Raw genomic sequence first — 20,584 nt, 5'->3', positions numbered from 1 at the left:
CCCCGTAGGGGTAGGCAGAGAGAATGGACCGCCACACACGTCTATCCTGGCATACAATCCTAGCCTCTTCCACATTCATCTTGTCATACATGCCGTTCGGTTCTGTCTGCTTTTGACATGACCAGACTTAAGATTTTGGTTTATCTGATCATGCCACGTCTTCCTCGGTCGTCCTCGTCTCACGTTGCGGTTCATTTTCGCCATATATACTTGTTTTACCATTCTTTCGTCATCCATTTGTTCTACGTGACCGAACCATCTCGGAGACCCTTTCTTAATCTTATCAATTATACTTGACTCAGATTTACACTCTCGCCCGATTTCATCATTCGTAACCCTGTCATACATCGACCATTAGACCTTAATAGTATTAATACAACCTGATAATTCAAAATAAATTTATTAAAATTTGTTCTAACAATTTGAGATACACGAAAAATAACTTAAAAAATAAAATAATCAATGAGTACAAACACTTAAAATAAATAAATATGAATTATTTTACATAATAATAATATTGTGGGGTAATTACTGTAACTATGTTACTTCAAAATCAACAATTTTGAGTTACGCACTACAGGGCGGGTGCGCGTAAGTTAGTTTGAGGTTAAATGAGAACGATGGATTACAATTGAAGTTATTTATTAAGTAGTTACACTTGAGTTACATCCGAGTTACATCCTATTATCTTGTACACAAGAAATAGGATGATAAAATATGAATTTTCTTCCGATGCACGACATTTAATAACTTGTCCGAGCTGACGTTGCACCGGATTACGCGTTGCGGGCCAAAGAGGTGTTCGGCCCCGCCAACCTCACGGCTGTTAGTGATGCCCCCCACAGCACTAAAAACACATATTTAAATTGTGAAAGTCGCGATCAATTTAATATAATGATGTTGAAAGTATGCAGTACCATGGAATAAACTCTCCTAAAAATCGAAGAATAATGTTAGACCAGTTATTTTTATTCAAATTAATAAATAACAAAATTGATTTTCCTAACCTACTTGAAAGACTTCCATTCTGTGTGCCATCTAGACCGACAAGACAAAATCTTCTGTTTTAACAGAAAACGCGTCAACAAACTATTTGAAACAATCTACGATACCTAGAATTTGCGACCAATATAACAATATATTTACCGAGGCTGATATTTTTTGTGACAATGTATGTCAATTTAGGTCAAAAATTATAGAAATTTTGAGGGAAGCAGACATTTAACTTTGTTATTATTATTATATAAATATTTTTTCATTTCGTTTCTTTTACATTTATTATATTGAACATAATTTTAATTATTGTATTAAGTGTAAACAATATTTTTGGTGTGTGCATGAGTTTCTTACACTAATATACAAAGAAATTGGCAATATATGTGTACATACTGTTTGTTTACCCAATAAAATAAATAAATGATGATTTAAATGCGTGACTCGTCTATTTGTAGCGTTCATGGAGTAGGTTTGAAAATGTGTTTTTAATGGTTACTTACAAATATTGATTTTGAAGTTACCTAGTCGTAGTAATTACGCTGCGATGTTATGGTCTATTAGTTAAGGTAAGAGGCAAAACAATCTAGTAACACTGACATTGGGGGAATACTCTCCCTTAACTAAAGTAGTGTAAATCTCTAATTAGAATATAATTACAAATAACATTTAATCAACAAATAATTTGTAATAAATAAATAATGGTTATAATATTGAATAGTACTTAAAATCACTAGTTTTTTACATTTTGAGTTACGCAACGTCCACACGAGATCATTTTCTTTATTTTTCACAAAGGATCGAAGAGATCGACGTCTCTTCCTTTCTCTCAACAGCTTCATCTCACAGAAAATACAGAATTTGTCTGAAAAGATTTGGATATTCTTATTTTTTTTTCGAAGACCGGGGTCGGCGCTATACAAGCTCCCGACGTCACTGCGACCTGTGTAGATCTTTTCTGACAGGTCCCGTAAATAAGTTCTCGCCTTCCAAGCCCAGGTCTTTAAAGAGCCAGGCTACTGTTATCATATTGTTAATTCTTTACCTCCAAGCCCAGATCCTTAAGGCTGTAGTTTGGTAAAACGCTCGCAAAATTAGGAAATCATACGATAATGCCATTTAAAAGCGAATGTTTTTTTTATATTCACGCATTAATAAAAAAACAAAAAAACATAAAGGAGATAAAAACAATATTTTTTAAAGGTATTTCTGTTAAAAAATATACTTAAAAGTTTTATGTAACTAAAATATAATTACTTTTAGACCGGCAGATTACGTCATTTCAAATTTAGACTAAACTGGGTATCTGGGATCTCAATAAAGACTAAGTATTGAAATAATTTTTTTTGTAATCATTTGAAGATAATAAATTGAATATGAAAGTGGCCGAAGAAAAATTGTAATTTTTTGTTTTTGAAAATAAATACAAGCATTTTAAATCACATACATTTTTGTGATATTTTCCTTTATTTCTACGTAAAATTATGCCTTCGGATTACCGAAAAGTATAAACTTTAAAAAAAAAAAATTGAAATATTTTAGTTGAAACCTTTTTCATAGAATTGTATTCCTTTTTTTTTTTAAAGATAATTTTGGTTGTAAAATTTAATTTAAACAACATCTTATTTACGTTTTTCCTTTGTTCCGTTTGACCTTCATACCTGCCCTTATCGTTAAAATTTTGCTTCAGCCACATTCATTGTCAATTTATTATCTTCAAATTATTATAACAAATTTTAGTTCAATATTTATTAGTCTTTATTGAGATCCCAGATACCTAAGTTTAGTCTAAATTTGAAATGGCGTAATCTGCCGGTCTAAAAGTAATTATATTTTAGTTACATAAAACCTTTAAGTATATTTTTTAACAGAAATAACTATAAAAAAATATTTTTATCTAATTTATGTTTTTTTATTATTGCGCGATTAATGAAAACCATTCGTTTTGAAATGGCAAAATCGTATAATTTCCTAATTTGGCGAGCGTTTTACCAGACTACAATCTTAAAGTATCGGGCTATTTAGGGGGCGAGCGCTCTAACATCCTCAGGTTTAACCAGTGGTCCCCCGAGTATGCAGTCGCATTCGAGATAAAAAGCATCACATAAACATAGAATGTATATAGGTGTTTCATCATCTGCACTGCAGAACCTACATCTACAAGTTTCAGAAAGCTGCATTCTAGCGCGGTGTTCGTTCAATCTGCAGTGCCCTGGGCGGGCTCTAGTGATAACCCTCACTTGGTTTTAGCCGAGTTTCATTAGATCAAATGCACACCTTTTTACCCGTGGCATGGTTCTGACGGGGTGCTTTTTGCCAGAGCGTTATGTTCCGCCTAAGTCCATTGCAAAGAGCACGCTTAGGCAACCCACACTGCCTTTCGGGGAAGATTTGGACATACCCAGAATATTGTAAAATGAAATCATCTCATCTTTTGCGTCGTTCTCCTTACTGCCGAGGGTCATGACTATCCTACGTTATGGATTGTTGTTTTTCACCTCTATGCATTGCTTCAACGCCGATGTTCCCGTGGCAGCCCTGAACTGGTCTGTCTATCTAGTGGGCGATCTTCCTCTACTTCCTTCAACCCCTCCCGCGACCATTCATTTTTCGAGACTTCTCTCGGTGGCTCATTATTGTTCTGGCAAGGTCCGAAAAACTGGATGACACGCTTTAAACAAATGGAGCATAGTCTGTCGTTTTAAGATGAAAATATTTGTCTTTATCGTGGTCTAGGGGATTCGACAACTGATTCGAGGAACTGTAATCAGTTGAATAGGTGCAAAGGTTTTCATGGTCACTGTTGAGCTCACTCACGCTGCCTCCGCTCTTCCAGTAAACTTAACCCGAACTCCCTCAAGCTGTCCTCGTATGATTTATTTCTTAGAGAAACTACCATTTTAGTTGCTCTTCTCTGGGCTTTCTCCAACAACTATGTCTTTTTAAAACTAGGAACTCCAGATTTGGTAGGCATACTCCAGGAGTGGTGATGTGATGCGAATCTTGGGTGATGTGAGCGAATGTTATCCTTATGTAAAAGAGGAAATTAGTGCGTTTGAAAATTTTGATAATATGTGATTCCCATTTAAAATTGCAAGTAATTACAGTTCTGAGATCTTTTTATGAGGTTACAGTTTGCACTTGATTTCCATCAACGGTATATATTATTTTCGGATTTCTGGGGCCAATGTGTAGGATGGTGCAATTCTCAGGGTTTTATTTATTTATTTTATTTTTTCACCACAACAGGCCAGGAGGCCCAATTACAGTGGAGAATTACATCACAGAACACCCAGGCTTGAGAAAAATCACATTTTTATTTTTTGTGTTCTCACCGGGAATCAAACCCAGAACCATTCGTGTGTGAGTCAAGCGTCTTGATCACTACACCACGGAGGCCGCCTTAAATCGAAGTTTAATTGAAGTTTCCGTCGACATTCCCAGGAATCGAACCCGGTACCTCGAGCATTCGAGCATGCTTGAGATACAGAGGAAAAATTGACACAAAACTGCACACTTTAATATAATTTTGTTTGTTTGTCTGGCTTATGCCGCTCGTAAGGGAATAACATGTATATTTATTGTACGTCAGAGGTTTTGATTGGGGTGTCGAGTTGCGGGTGTTATCGCCATATGAGGCGCCGAATCCAGGGCGAGGTGACAAGCACGTTGTGGTAGATGCCCGGCTGGTGGTCTTCGCCGCAGCCGAACCCCGCGCTGGTGATCCCCACCAAGTAGTAGCGGCCTTCCTGAGCCACGACCAACGGCCCCCCCGAGTCACCTGAAATACAAAATCATTTTTTTTTTTATAATCTTTACCAAAAGAAAATTAAAACTATTAAACGATATAGGAAAGGGTTTTCATATTTTTGAAGACTGATAGGTTTTATTTATTACCACAGCTATTGCATAAAAAATAAGTAGAAATATTTTAACAATATTAAAGCCAATTAAAAGCCAAAAAAAATCCACCGTGAATCTAACAATTCATAATATATATGGTTGCGAATTATGTGGGTATGTGTTGTTAACCATGTTCATTATCATAACTTCAACATCCTTTTTACTTTTACCTCAACCACTGTTCACTTCCCACCTTAGTATCCTTTGATCATCCGCCACAATAAGACCTCGTGTCGTGAATCACGCGTTTATTTTGTTGAACGTGTGCCGCATCATAGACTTTGTTTCCACCAACCATCAGTGTTTAGCTCGAGATCGAGGGCCTGTTCTAGTGTTGGTGCCGCTCTTTTATTATTTTACATGATCTTAGAATTGATAGGTTTTATGTTTTTAGACACGCCTGAATCAGAGTGTCTTTAAAATGGCAAAGTGGTTACTTTGTACAATCTCCCATTTATACAGAGCAACCACTAATTCCTCTTGTAGTGAACCATTTTGTTGGAATGAAATGGTTGGTTTGTCTCACCGCAGTTTCGTTGTAAGGTTGCGTGAAATTAAATGAAAGATTAATTTACATACAAGATTATACAAAACGCGATTAGATTAAGTACAACGCTGAATAAATTAACCGTGACACGAATTCATATTAAGTGGGTAATTTGAAAGTCTCAGAGAGAACAAAACGATAACGAACTGAAGTCAACGAGGGACACGGAGATTCTACCGTGTCTCGAATGTGCCGATGTCAAGCAGTTCCGGTGTGCCTTGCGCGGTGTTGCTAGCGGTTAAAATGATGGCAGCGTGAGTGCATGCCCATACTCTATTATATATTAATTAAAAAATAATAACGTACCCAAGCAGGCGTCCTGATGACCATCGGAATGTCCGGCACAAATCATTTCAGAATGTATCTCCACTGAAATGTGCTTACTGCGGTGCCAACGGATACATTCTTCTGTACCTAGAAATAAAATCATCATTCAGGACTGTGAAGTATAGTGAACCGACGTGAAAGGGAGTGATAGTCTCTCCGCTGTATAATTTCGAGGTTTATCGTCCTTGTAAATGTCCACTGGGCGTACCTATGTTTATAACATTGTTTATAACATTATTCTTACTTATAGTAAGAAATACAAATAGGTAGTAAAACTTACTTAGTATCGGAACAAGGGCAGAGCGGAGGTGGTGCGTTCCCCTCGGGGCTCCTCCCCTCCCCCTGCCGGTGCTTCCCCACCCCGCCACCAGGGCCGTCTGGCCCGCTAGATCCTCTCTCCATTCCTACAAACACAATATTTAATCTTTTACTGGACCATTGTGCCCGGTATATTTATTATTGATTTATTTTGTATCTTGAAGTAGGGGGGTACCCATCTTCCATATATTATTACTCTAGAAATGATTGATTGCGTCTGTCCTGTGTGGGCTTATTTTGCCCGCTGGTGAAATTATTTTTTTTCTATATGTACTGCCAAAGCAAAAAGTTTCGTAAGCGAGTTGACTTGAGATCGTAATGGTTCGAATATTGATTTTTTTTGTTACAAGAAGGTAAGATGATCAGTCTTACTCTTCAGGTACCAGTCCAGGGACTATGAAATATTCCGGTGTGAAAACACTCTTTTAAAAGAATATTTCATATCAACCATGTCGGGAATCGAACCCGAGACCTCTCGCATAGAAGGAGGCTGAGGCTGTCTTTGATTTTTTTGTCTTCATAAATTAGGCCACGCACAATTTTTCTTCAATTTCTCATATGACAAATTCCCGGTACGTTGACAGACCGGTACGGAAGTGTAAAGATCGCAAGTCGCGTTACCTTCCCTAAAAGGCCCTCCGCGGGCGGCAGGCAGACGGGCAGGACCTGCGGAGTCAGCTCCGCGGGCCGAGACAGCCGGAGCAGGGCGAGGTCGAAGCGGTCGGGCTGCGTCACCCGGTACCGGAACAGGGGGTGTACGAGCTTCTGGGATACTCTGGAAATAGACTCGCCCGTTACAAGGTGTGCCAATGGCGGTACATACAAAGTATTATTATAAACTTTCCCGAATGTAGACGGAATTCGAAGTACATTTACCCCAGTCAGTCAGCCAGAGACAGCTTGCCCACCGGCCCACCGCATACGGCACACCGCACACCGCACTTGAGGACTTTTGTCTCCACAAATAATTACGGTGTCAAAATTTTCAGTCAAAATATCTTCGAGCAGCGCTCTATGGGGTTTAAATGTTTCAATGGAAGACGATGGTGGAAAGTATACAACTCCAAAAAAAATTATTTTTTTTGTACACATCCGCACGCATAAATATAGTTGTTCGGATGAAATGTTGAATGTTTTCAGAATAAAGCAGTTGAACTTTTTTTTACACAAATTATGACTACTCCTCCTTTAGCATTATTGGCACGGTTGCATCGGAATAAATTGTAATTTATCAAACCTAGTTCAGAAGAACACACTTCATCTTTAAGCCATGTTTCGGTTAGTATAATAAAGTCAGCATCTTGAGTGGATACGTTTAAGATTAGTTTTTGAAGTTTGGTGTTCAAACCGCGAACATTTTGATAATATACGTTAATTTATGTAAATTCACATATCTCTTTTGAAAACCTCTTTCTTTTTTTTATTTAGCCTAAAAAATCGATTTCGGACAATTCTCTTCTCTCGGCAGCTAGGTGGGCTGGGCAATCTAAGGAGCCAGTAAGGTGAGAGGCAGGCTTATGGAAATATGTGCATGTTTCGCAAATTGGGTCCATATTTATTTTATCGCAATTATCGCGATTGTGGCCCGTTAAAGCGCAATGAGAGCATGTAGGTGCTTCAGATTGGCATACATGTTCCAGTACGGGGACCGGATTTGTGCAAGAATGAGATGTTTTTTTCGAGATTACTTAATAAAAATCCAGTGTCTTTAGTAGTTTGGAGGTGGATAGCATTAATTATATCCCGAGAGCAGGCGTTTTGCGAGGATTTGAACTGCGCCTCGTATGTCGAGCTGAAGAGGGCTGCAGGGGCTGAAGAGGACGAGATGCAGGACTTTGCTGCAAACCAATCCCCAGGATTGAGATTGTGAAGAAGATCGACCCAGGAAACATAGAGCAAAGGCTCGAGCTGAAGAGGGTTGCAGAGAATAGAGAGCAGCTCCACCTACCACTGATCCATCGAGAGACTGTAATACAACGTCGAGTCCTTTACCTGTGCCGGTCAGCCGGGGGCGCTTTAGCCCTCGTGTCCAGAGCCCCGAGCCACACGGCTATGTCTCTGGTTCGGGCCCTCTGGACGCAGTGAGCCGCCGTAGCCACGAACCACCGAGATACTGTAATATAAAGAACACAAATTTCACATTACTTATTGAATCAGTTGACAGATTAATGCAAGTATACCAAAAGATTTTTGTTTGTGTTCAAGTGGATGAGAATACATCTCTGTACATGAAATAGAACTTAATCTCTCTCACTTTTTTATTATTTTATTCACAACTCTTGCGCTCCAAAATGTCATACTCAGAATTTCATTTATCTTTTGGATCTTGGTCTTTCGCTTCGCTTTTCTCAGGAGAGAACGCTTTCCATTCCTCGACATAGCCTAGTATTTTTCAGCAATTCCTTTTCTATATTAGGTGCTAATTGAAATGAGCTACCTCTTCGAATGCGCATTCTCTGGCCACCTTCAAGAAACGCCCGAAAAACCCTTAGAACAATAATTTATTATTTCATTATTTTATGGTCATATTTGCAAGTCTTATCTCCTTACCAAAAAGCAGTTGTTATTTTTAATTAGTTAGTTTTTCTTCATGTATGTATTTTTGATGTACCTACATATCTTGTTTTTTTAGTACACATTTTCGACCAACTCTTCTTTTGAACAGTCCGTTTTTTGGTTGGGTTGAAGATATTGCTAAAAGCAAGTCCCCCAAAGTATTTATTATTTGTACTTGAAGATTTAATCAAATAAATAATCGGCCTCCGTGGTGTAATGGCCAAGACACTTGACTCACGCATGGAAGGTTCTGGGTTCGATTCCCAATGAGATGATTTTCCTCGAGCTTAGGTGTTCTGTGATGTAATTTATCACTGTAATAGGACCTCCTGGCCTGATATAAGGGAAATCGTGTGGAGATAAATCTTTAGTGCCCAGTGCAGATGGAGGGCTATTCCATTCATCCATGCAATTTGTAGCTGCAAGACGTGTTGGAAAATTTATTGTACCGCACCTTTAAAATTTAAATTATTCCTACCAAGAACTCCTCCACACTGATAGTCTCCGATCCTGATATGGGCCTGCCAGGGTAACTCCGCCACTTGGGCTGCCCTTCCTCCAATTATCCTTTTTTGGAGTCTGTTGGAGCTCCCTGATGCTGCACCAGCTACTCCACAGTCAGAATCCTGAAACCACCAGAGAACAATATTAATTTTTAAAAATATTATGAATTATAAAACTTCTGAATTAGAAAAGAGAGGAATTTTTTGGGATAAGATCTATTGGAAGATTATCTCGACTCGATATTAGACACGTCTGAACAACGAAACATAACTGACAAGAAGGAAAGAAAATATGGATTTGACTGAAATTCATTGTACGAACCGCCGACTTGCAGGCATCGTTCGTCATGATTAGTTAATCGGAACGACAAACAGTTTGTTTTTATTTCTGATATTTAAAAGTTGAGCCCTTTACAATTTATAATTTGTACTAGCTCAGCGTCAAAACACGCTAAACGTCGAAAATCTGAAAAATTGATAGTACCTCATCAAAGTCATCATCAATTCTTCTTCTGAAGACGGCACTTGACGGAATTTTTCTCCACGGGGCCCCCTCGGGAGGATCTTCCTTGAACAGGGCCACTTGTGGGGGACTGAAACAAAAATACTTTATCATTTATCGGTTTGGAGTTAACCATGGGAAATTTGAATAAAGTGATTAGCAGAGGCTCAAAGTACAAACCCCGTAGAACACCACAGTTGGAATAATAAATATATGAGAAGCTCTACTTGTTAACGAAGTTATCTATGGTGAAAATCAAAATGTGTCTTATAGTTAACTCAAAACAGCATCTGGGGTTTTTCGGTGTAGGTACTAAGCCTTTCCCGTATTCGGGTGGAATAATGAATACAGTTATTTTTGAGAAACAGAACACGGAAATCAAGTTGGTGACCTCTGTAGTGTAATGGCTAAGACATTTGACTCATGCACGGAAGGTTCCGGGTTCGATTCTTAATGAGAACGCACAAATAAGTGGAAATTAGCCCGCTTGTTGTTCACTGGTTTGCGCTTTTGCTTACTATGCCTGAGGTCTCTTGTTCAAATCTCAGCATGGTATTGATTTATATTTAAATATATATATTTTTTCATATGTTTTTTAAGAAATATTTGCGTTCTTACGATTTAACAAAATAATTTTATTTGAATGGTCATTTTAAACCGGCCGGTAAAACAAGTTTGTGACTACAAATTGATTGTAGATCACTTTGTTGATCCGGAATATAAAAAATGAGTTTCCCACACTCACAACACTAGATTAAAAACTAGGGGCTCCCTGTTTGTTCCCCGAATTACAGATTACTTCGGAGAGCGAACATTAAATTGCGTTGTTCCAAGATTGTTCAATGATCTCCCACAAACCATCATTAACACGGAAGATCTTCAAATGAAAAAAAAGATCTGAAGAAATATCTTCTATATACTTTATAGTGCCTGTTTATAAATAAATTTGTAAAATATAAATAAAATAAATGTAATATAAACCTGTCATAAAAAAAAATGTGTCCCACCGAAAAGTCTTTAGACTTAGTGGGTAACAAATTCTTGTATGTATTTTTTAATTATAAAATAAACGCTGCTCTGCAGCACTGAAACTGAAACGAGTTGTAAATAACTTATCAGAAAAAGGAATTCAGGTTGTGATAAAGCAGAATTCGAACCTTGGACATCTGATCCATCAGTCCGTAACACTAGCCACGGAAGCATAAGACATAAATTTACATTTGGTTTGCCTAAAGGAATGATATTTATGAATATAAATGTATTTAAGAAAGGTACAAAGTGTGGACCCTGAGGAACACCATACTTGGAACAAACATTAACAGATTTACTTGTGGATGAAGTTGTCTTCCTCGTCTTCAGCGGGATCGCAGCAGCTGAGTAGCCACGGGGGGCCGCAGGCGGCGGTGGCACGCGGCGCGCCCCCGCGCGCCCAGCACGCCAGCGACACGGAGCACGCGCCCGCGTCGCCCGCGCCGCCGTCGCACACCGCGCGCGCCCACCAGCCCGCGCCCAGCGCCGACCGCACCAGGCGGGATAATATGCCTGGGGGGGAAGATACCATTTATTTTATTTATTAAGGATATCAACAGTAATACAGATCATTTAAGATAGTATAAAGGAAATAACAAAATATCAATAGCATCGCCATTATCGTGCAAAGGATACTGTATTGGAACTCCGATTGCAGGATATCTAGATCATTTTAGATTGGTACATGGAAGGTAAAACAATTACCTTATTTTCGAAAAAGTAAGTCTAGGCATTTACAGGGCTTACGAACTGTCAATGACTGGTTTAGGTGGACACTTTACACACTGTGTAACATTCAACATTTTGCCAAAGTTTGTTCATCCATATTTCTTCAATTCTTTCATATGTTGATTTTAGTGAAGTCAAAGGGCTGAAACCTTCAAGATATATCTTTTTTGGGAAGACCGTGTGTTGGATTGGTTCCGAAGTTTCGGCTACCATTGCAGGATCTTCTGGGTAAACTGTGAAGACGACTCCTGCAATGGTAGCCGAAATGTCGGAACAAATCCATTTTGATTACAGTGACCGTGAAAAACTTAGCACCTATTTAGCTGAAACCTTTATTGTTGCGAAGAGATTTATCTGATCGAATTATTTCACGTACTAGGCAATACCTGAAAACAATTTTCCAATTTTTAAACTTCTTGGACCAGCTGTTTTTACTACAAAATATTGCAGCCACTTACCAGCCAATGATAGGTCATAAGCCCTGTAAATGCCTAGACTTCCATTCCAGTGCATTACGAGGGTCTCCCGCATGAAGTAACAGGGGGAATGTCTGAGGAGACGCGCTACAGGGGGCACCCTTGCCGAGAATACCTCGAGGTGTGAGTTAAGTGGCAGAGAAGACGCGGAGCTTCGCTGTAAACCAATCCAACAAGAGGGAGACAGAGCAGAAGCATTGCAGACAATCATTTAGAAACATGGACATTTTGAAACAGAAGATTTTGAAGAAGTTTTCACTTTAATGATGCGTTGTTTCGAGTACAGTTCGAACTTGATCAGAAAGCTGTCACGCTTATTAGCCATACTGTACTGTAAGGAAATGAAGCGGGAAATGTTCGCCATTGTTTGCAACAATATAAGTCTTCAGACCGCCATTATTGGTGAGACTCTCCCACGGTACATTTTCCTACGGAATTAGCGGGTACCTAATTTCTGCTTTTACCGAGTGATCATTGTGCGGTAGGGAGCGACACCATCTAGACTCGAGGCTTAGGCTGCCACTACCACTACTACTACTACTACCATCACGCCGCTTCCCCGTAGGGGTAGGCAGAGAGAATGGACCGCCACACACGTCTCTCCCGGCATACATTCATAGCTTCTTCCACATTCATACATCTTGTCATACATGCCCTTCGGTTCTGCCTGCTTTTGACATGACCAGACTCAAGATTTTGATTTATCTGATCATGCCACGTCTTTCTCGGTCGTCTTCGTCTCACGTTACCATTCATTTTCACCATATATACTTGTTTTACCATTCTTCTGTCATCCGTTCGTTCTACATGACCAAACCATCTCATAGACCCTTCTCAAATCTCATCAATTATACCTGACTCAGATTTACACTCTCGCCTGATTTCATCATTCGTAACCCTGTCATACATTGATTTCCCACACATTCGTGAGAGATCGTATTTCGACCGCGCTCACTCGGCTGTCGTCCTTCCTCTGCCAGTTCCATGTTTTACTTCCATACATAAGTGTCGGGACTGAAACTCCGTTGAGCACTGCCAGTTAAGCTTCGATTGACATGTTTTTATTAGCAATTACTGTGTTTAGTGCGCCGTTCATGAATGATAACTATTTTAATCTTCAAATTTATTATTATTTATTTAAACATTCTTGAGAAGGGATTATGGAAGTCTAGGCATTTACAGGGCTTATGACCTGTCATTGGTTGGTTTAAGTGGCCACTTTACACACTGTGTAACATTCACTATTATGCCCATGTTATTATGCTGGTGAGATTCATCCGGCTGAACCAAATCACCTACTAGGCAACGCCTGAAAACAATTTTCCAATTTTTATACTTCTTTTTTTAACAGTTAATTAATTCAACAATGTTTGAGTATGTCCAAATGCTTGCAGACTGGCTGGATTTCCTTTCCAGGGAGTTTTGGTCACTGAAACCAGCCAATGATAGGTCATAAACAAATAATAATTGCACAAAAAGCTTTAATAAAAATTATCTTAAGAGTCCCAATCAGAACTAGCTACCTCGGTATATTTGGAAATTTTAATGTCAAATCTATAAAACAACTTTATGTATACTATACACACGTTAACATTATTATCTACCTTCCGTTACAAATACAGGAGTTACTAGATACTCCACCCTGATGCTGCAAAAATATAACAAAATAAATACAACCTTCGGTCAAAGAGGATTGACCTACTACTCGGCTAAAGTGTACAATCTACTTTCATTATCCATAAGGACAATTAGTAAGTTCTCACAATACAAAATTGCTATTTAGAAATGGATAGTGGAGGTGGGTTGCGCACGGATCGATGAGTGGATCAAGCCAAATAGGTAAAATGTATGCACTGTTTATGATTTTTTTTAAATTGGTCTGTATAAATTGGTTGTTTTTTATGAATATTTTAGTTTTTTATTGTTTATTATGTTAATTATGATTAGGTGGATTAATTGGATTAGTTACGTTTTTTATTTATTGTTATTATTATGTTAACTTTGTTAAATAGCTATGTAAACGTATAAATAAATAAATAAATAAACCCTGTAAATGCCTAGACTTCCATATTTCCTTCTCATAAATGTTTTCCCTCTCTGTTGCAATAAATTTAAAAATGAATTACTCCCTGGGGAGGAAATCCAGCCAGTCTGCAAGCATTTGGACATACTCAAACATTTTTTGACTATTTTAATGTTTTATTAAGTGCGGAACGCAGATCAAATTTTCGGCGCCATTCATTGGTTGGATTCGATCATATGACGTCGAGAGGACAAGTCGATAGGACATACCTAGGTAGATAAAGATGGTACAGAAGTTAATTTCACCGTTTCGGTATGTACAGATGAAGATAGCCTTTATAATCGGGACCTTGGACTTTTATTTCTGTAAAAAAATATAACGAACTTCCACAAACAATTTTCACAAAAAACTTGGATAAAGAATTAGCCTTACCATCAGCATTGGACTGGCGGACTAAGACGAACAGCGCCAACACCACCAAGAAGTTGGTGCGCTTGTTTCCAGATCGTCTGCTTGGCACCGCTCTTGTGCCCATCTTGACCCCTCCTCAGCAGTCCATGGTTCTTGCTTACGAGGACACATCCATTGTTTTTTTAATCAGTTTTTATCACAAAAATAAAATTTCATTAGCAAAGTTCCACCATATTAACTCACTTCACATTCTATCAGAGTAAGAATAACAATGATTACCGTATATATAACAAGAATAGAAAATATTCAAAACAAATTTATAAAGTATCTAAAATACAAAACCGGTATTTCTTATGTATCAACTCTCGCTGCCTCCACCTACCATGGAATCACTTTTCTACAATACCGCAGAGTGTGTGCGGACCAACTACTGCTTCACAAAATTATGACAGGAATAGTTGACTGTACAGAACTACTTAGTTTAATAACAATACATGTGCCAGCCAGGATTTGTAGACGGTACCACCTGTTTCATGAACCAATAAGTAACACATCGTATGTTAAAAATGCTTTTTTTGTAGGACTTTTTCAGTGTACAATACAAAATTTAAAGATATAGATTACACAAGCATAACTCTGTCAGATTTAAAATTTACACTAAAAATGCATTATGTAACTTAGTAGACATTATAATAATAAATATGTACATCTCCCCTCCCCTCCTTATCCTCTCTTCAAGCATCCTTGTCCTAATCCCGCCCAAATTACAATAACTTACTGTTCTTAAAAAAAAAAAGAAACTCTTCGATTATTGAAAAATATTGACGAGTACATGAAAATAACATTTTTATGTGTATAAACTTATATGTATTTATTTAATATGTTATATATTTTCTTTACTAACTTTTTAAACATTGTAGAAATCTATTATTAGTTCAGAGTTTATACACTATATCTGTTTGTTTACTATAAAAATGTATATAGAACTGTTGATTTCCCAAATAAAATAAATAAAATGTAATATTTGATAAACTCTTCTTTTTCCACGTCCGCTCCTAATTGGAGCATGTGGACATCATCAGACGCCTTCGGGAGACCCTACCGCCAGCCAGCACCCTCGCCTCATCACCCGTCAATCTCGCGTCCTTGAGTTCCGCCGAATCAAGCCGATCGTCACCGACGCGACGGGCTTTAAACCAGTGTAGGGAAGAGGCAACTTGGGTCGAGGATCTCCTTAGGCATCCCTAAGCAGTAAGCACTTACTCTCAAAACTCAAAATTTGATGCTTTGAGTTTTTAAAAGGAGTCAGGATTCGCACTTATATAAAAGTACGGGCATTATACAAGAGTTTGATTATCGACATTTCGTTTTAACCGAGTATAGACAAGAGTTCTAGAAATTAATTAAATGTAAACAGTAAATAAACCCTAATTATTTCACAATTCGCATCCAGTGGTGCATAGGGCAATGAATTTGTACACCAATCGCAGATTAACATATTTTTTGATATTCCCTTCCGTAAAACGTTCTTCATCACTGTTGTAATATGTTAAGTTATTCAAATGAATTAGTTTTGATAACGCCCTGACGTTCATATTCTTTTCTACGTTTTGATTGAGATATCTTTCTTTCCCTGTGTCCAGTTGGATTAAAAATACAGTTAAGTGAGGAAAAGAATCAACTCTGGACGAGCGTTTTTGACTCTATGGCTGCTCTCAGAAAAATTTCCCGAATAAGAAAATCGAGTGGAAATAAGTCCGTCTACTCGAGTAGTTGTAGACGCGTTCATCTACCATTCTCGAATACCCGCGTTTGATTCCTGACAGCGTGGACACGAAATATTGTATTAATATATTCGCCCATACCAATGCTGAATCAACTGCTCCACAACTGTATGGCTTATGTTAGGTTTTTGTTGTTTTCATTGTGTGTTTTGTAATATAAATAATATAGATGTACATAAATACCTTGTTTTTAAAACTGAATATTTGTTGATTACGTTTGTTTTTTAAGTGAGTCTTCTTTGTTTATTCTCAAATGTAATTAAAAAAAACTAAATTGTTAAGTGTCCTCGGCACGGGAAACCCCAGTGAGGTCACATTATTTTTATTATTAATTATAGTTTGTAAGCGCAAAATATGAATAAATAAATAAAATAAATTATTTTTATTTAATTTATTAAAACGAAAACATAAATATTTCTATTGTTATAATTAACCCAAATGTTTCAATTTTGGGGCCATTTTTTACGAGTTGTAAGATTGATTCCCTTTAAGAAAATGGGAATCAAGGACAGAATGGGATTCAAACCTTTAACCTCTGTTTTGTGAGTCCACGGCATTTGCCACGGGACCACAGCCCGGTTGGATTCTAATGTGTGTTAAATGTCCCGAATGAAAATATTAATTTCTCCAAAACGAAAGCCATTTTCAGAAAGAGTGTACAAGTCTAGATTTTGTCTAAGGGAAGAGACCATTGCAGGAGACTGCTGCGAGATATTGCGTAGATTTATATACTATAAGGCGTGTTGTCCAGATGTTCATTGAAATATATGTTTACGTAATAATTTTAATTATTTTTTTGCCTTTTTTAATGATGTACATGTTTCCACTATCCATTATGTTGTATTCCAACTCAACACAAAGCTCTTGGCCTCATAGAGTTTGGGATACGTATTTTTTCTTTTTTGTAGTATATATATATTTATCTGAATAACATATTATTGCTCGATTGTGGAATAATCTACCCACTAATGTTAGAGACGCCCCTTTTTTTATTTACATTTAAGTCAAGATTGAAATGTCACTATCTAAATATTTAAATTGTTCCTTTATCCTTCTTCTTTCTTTTCCATCCCCTCTCCTCTCTTCATAGTAAAGTGTTATTTTTTTTTTATACATATATTTATATTTGCTTTTAATTTTTGTATAAAATTGTAAGATTCAATATGTTCATGTATTTATAATTTTCTCAAACTGAACGGTTTGGGTAGGTAGGAAGAAATTGCCTTAAGGCAATATGCCCGCCCTTATATGTATATTTATTGTATATGCATATAAAGTGTCAATAAATAAATAAATAAATAAATATTACAACAGCGATGAAGAACATTTAAGAGAAGGTAATATAGAAGTCTAGACATCTACAGGGCTTATAACCTGTAAATGGCTGGTTTAAGTGGCCACTTTACACTCTGCGTAACATTTACCATTCTGCCTATATTTGAACATCTATATTACTTCCATTCTTTCATCTGTAGATGTTTGTGAAGTTAAAGAGCTGAAACCTTTATTTATGCGGGTGAGATTCATCTAATTGAATTATTTCACCTACTTACTAGGCAACGCCTGAAAATGTTCTTCAATTTCTATACTTCTTCGTGGACCGGTGGATTTATCAACAACAGTGTGTAAAGTGGCCACTTATGGAAGTCTAGGCATTTACAGGGCTTATGACCTGTCATTGGCTGGTTTAAGTGGCCACTTTACACACTGTGTAACATTCACCATTCTGCCCATGTTTGAACATCCACATTTCCTAGTAGGTGATTTGGTTCAGCCGGATGAATCTCACCAACATCATAAAGGTTTCAGCTCCTTTACTTCACAAAAGTCAACAGATGTAAGAGTTGAGGAAATGTGGATGTTCAAACATGGGCAGAATGGTGAATGTTACACAGTGTGTAAAGTGGCCACTTAAACCAGCCAAAGACAGGTCATAAGCCCTGTAAATGCCTAGACTTCCATATTCCCTTCTCAAAAGCGTTTTCCCTCTCTGTTGAAATAAATTTAAATATTGTTATCTGAATAAATGAAAAAATTTTTTTTCTTTGTTCTTGTACTTGCATTTGAAACGTAAGACTTATCACCTTACCTACATGTTACAAATGCCCTATGCACCACTGGATGTGGAAAAAAAATACTGATGATGATCATTTGCAAGTAATTTTATATGTAACACAGAATTTAGTCCGCCTGACATTGAATCGGTCTCAAGTAATGAAAGTTGATCGATAGTAGATTTTGCTAAAAATCATTAAAAAACATATTTTTCACTTTATAACCTTACTTAAAACACTCAGAACTCATAAAAAGCATTAAGTTTCGTATTAAAAACGTATTTTTTTTACAGATTTACATACTTTCAGCCCGATTGTATTATGAAATGAATTTGTATGGAGAAGACAACAACGCGCGCGGAGTTAGACGCGAAACCCGTTGGCTCGATCGCCGAGCGATCACTACTTGAACTCAATGCCAAGGCTAGTGATGACAATTATTGCTATATCGTACAATTTCGATAGCATGCGAAATTAATTTGATTAGCATGTTGATTGCTATTGCTTATTAGAAACATTAAATTTAATCGTTTATATCGCTTTACTATCTGTACCTTCTGGTGTATAGGGCACTCCATTATAACATCAATATGCAAGTTTAAAAAAAAAAAAATGTTATTTATTGTTCAATTCAATTTAATTAATTTATTTGAAATAATACATACATTAAAAACTAAAATTTAAGGCGTACATATTATAAATAGACTCTTGTCAAAATAGTAAGAGAATCCTGTTCCAGAAAACCGCTTCGGATACATGGAACAGACCAACATCCAGAGCGATGTTGTTCAGCATAGCGGTAGCCTTTCCAAGAGGCATAACCATCGGCAGGTTGGTCCTGGTTGTATTTAGTTATATGAAAAACATAGTCTTATATAATATTTAATGATCAACATCATTCTCTTTCCGGACCTAATGGTGCATAGGGCACTGCATTAGTACACCAATTGCAGCGTAACTTGATCATTTTTGTTACATGACTGTAAGATGATCAGTCCTACGCTTCAGGTTCCGATCCAGGGATTATGAAGTATTCTAGTGTAAAAACACCCTTTAAAATTAGTATTTCATATCAACCATATCGGGAATCGAACCCGGGACCAAAAGCATGGTACGAAAATGCACTGACCATTACACCACAAGGACGATATGATATTTATAAAACAATGTTTACATCTATACTGATTCTAACATTATTTATCACTATTGTATATTTGCTGTCCTAATTTTTAATATTTAAATTACAATTTTTTTTATATGTCAGAAATATCATTATCATTTCATGTCCGCTTATAAATTGGAGCATCCGGTGTCCACAAAAGCCGCCGGTGATCTCTGTCAGCGATCAACTTCTGCACATTCTCCAAGTCAGGTTCGTGTCTCGTAGTCCTGATATGAACTGCCGGCAAACAGTCAGCAGAAGACGTCCAGGACGTCGAAAATCTGACGCCTTGTAAATTAGGCAAGCTTAGTAAAGGCTCTCAGGAGGCATCCACAGTATGTAGGCTAGCCAACCGTATCGCCTCCCCTTGATGATTATGATGATTGTCACCGGAGTTTGCTAGGTCCGTTCTTTTATTTATCAAAAATCTTCTGTAAAATTACCTTTAAAATTAAAATTACATTTATTTATTGATTTACTTTACAGAAACAAACAGTCAACGATGATTAAACTACGCAATAAAGATAAGGTTTAAAGACAGACCAGCAACGTTTCTAAATAAAAATCATACATTTAAAATTATTGTATACAAACTTATAATTAGAAATCAAACACTGATTTGAGTCTACTGAACACTTTATTTTATTTTTACAAATATAAACATATAAAAATAAAAACTTCGTGACAATTGTTTCGCCTTATTAGGGCATTTTTAAACGAATGTGAAGATTAGATGGATTGAATGTCCTTATATAGTTAATATAATTCAAGGTACTTAAGTAGAAAATAAAAATAATCTTATGAACTATAGCATGTACATTAATCATAATTGAGGGAAAAACCAATGGTTAAGGGTGAGGCTAAGTGTTTAATAGGTAATGGGGAATTTAGGTATTTATATTTGAATTTCGGGGAAAATATAACAAAGTATTTATTGACATACAAGTATGTATTGTGAGATAATCAATGAAGCTTTATAGTTTTGTAAATTTAGATAATTGTTGTCAAAAAAATCTATATCATTATTGTATATCATTGTTGTATATTTTTACATGTGTGCGTGCGTATATATTATATATACACTGTTGCCGACGTAAAAGCACATGCACCAACTTGGCGGCCCTTCCTGGGGCTTTAATGTAGCATAGGGGGCTTCAGTATGTGTAAGCGATGTACCACCTCCTCAATAAAGACTAGTATTTGTCACTTTCGGGGGTGGTCATCGCCATACTGAAGCCCACATATAGATTAGAATTCATGAAAATAT

General features: G+C 37.1%; 1 protein-coding gene across 1 annotated transcript; it reads right to left on the bottom strand.

The window, feature by feature from the left end:
- Positions 1-2,624: 2,624 nt before the first annotated feature.
- On the bottom strand, positions 2,625-18,559 carry LOC148279221 (kallikrein-1). Its single transcript, XM_088230270.1, has 10 exons — positions 18,459-18,559; positions 14,339-14,568; positions 10,978-11,191; positions 9,632-9,740; positions 9,123-9,270; positions 8,081-8,201; positions 6,710-6,863; positions 6,051-6,174; positions 5,750-5,857; positions 2,625-4,774 (listed from the first exon to the last, which is right to left on the bottom strand). Exons 2-10 carry the CDS (start codon positions 14,439-14,441, stop codon positions 4,617-4,619), a joined length of 1,239 nt encoding a protein of 412 aa, XP_088086396.1. The 5' UTR covers positions 14,442-14,568; positions 18,459-18,559; the 3' UTR covers positions 2,625-4,616.
- Positions 18,560-20,584: the final 2,025 nt, after the last annotated feature.

Source organism: Micrasema longulum, unplaced genomic scaffold (genome assembly GCF_059751315.1).
Source record: "Micrasema longulum isolate JH-2025_06_02 unplaced genomic scaffold, ASM5975131v1 h1tg000745l, whole genome shotgun sequence".
In the NCBI taxonomy this organism is placed as follows: domain Eukaryota; kingdom Metazoa; phylum Arthropoda; class Insecta; order Trichoptera; family Brachycentridae; genus Micrasema; species Micrasema longulum.
This window is presented reverse-complemented; position numbering and strand designations above follow the sequence as displayed.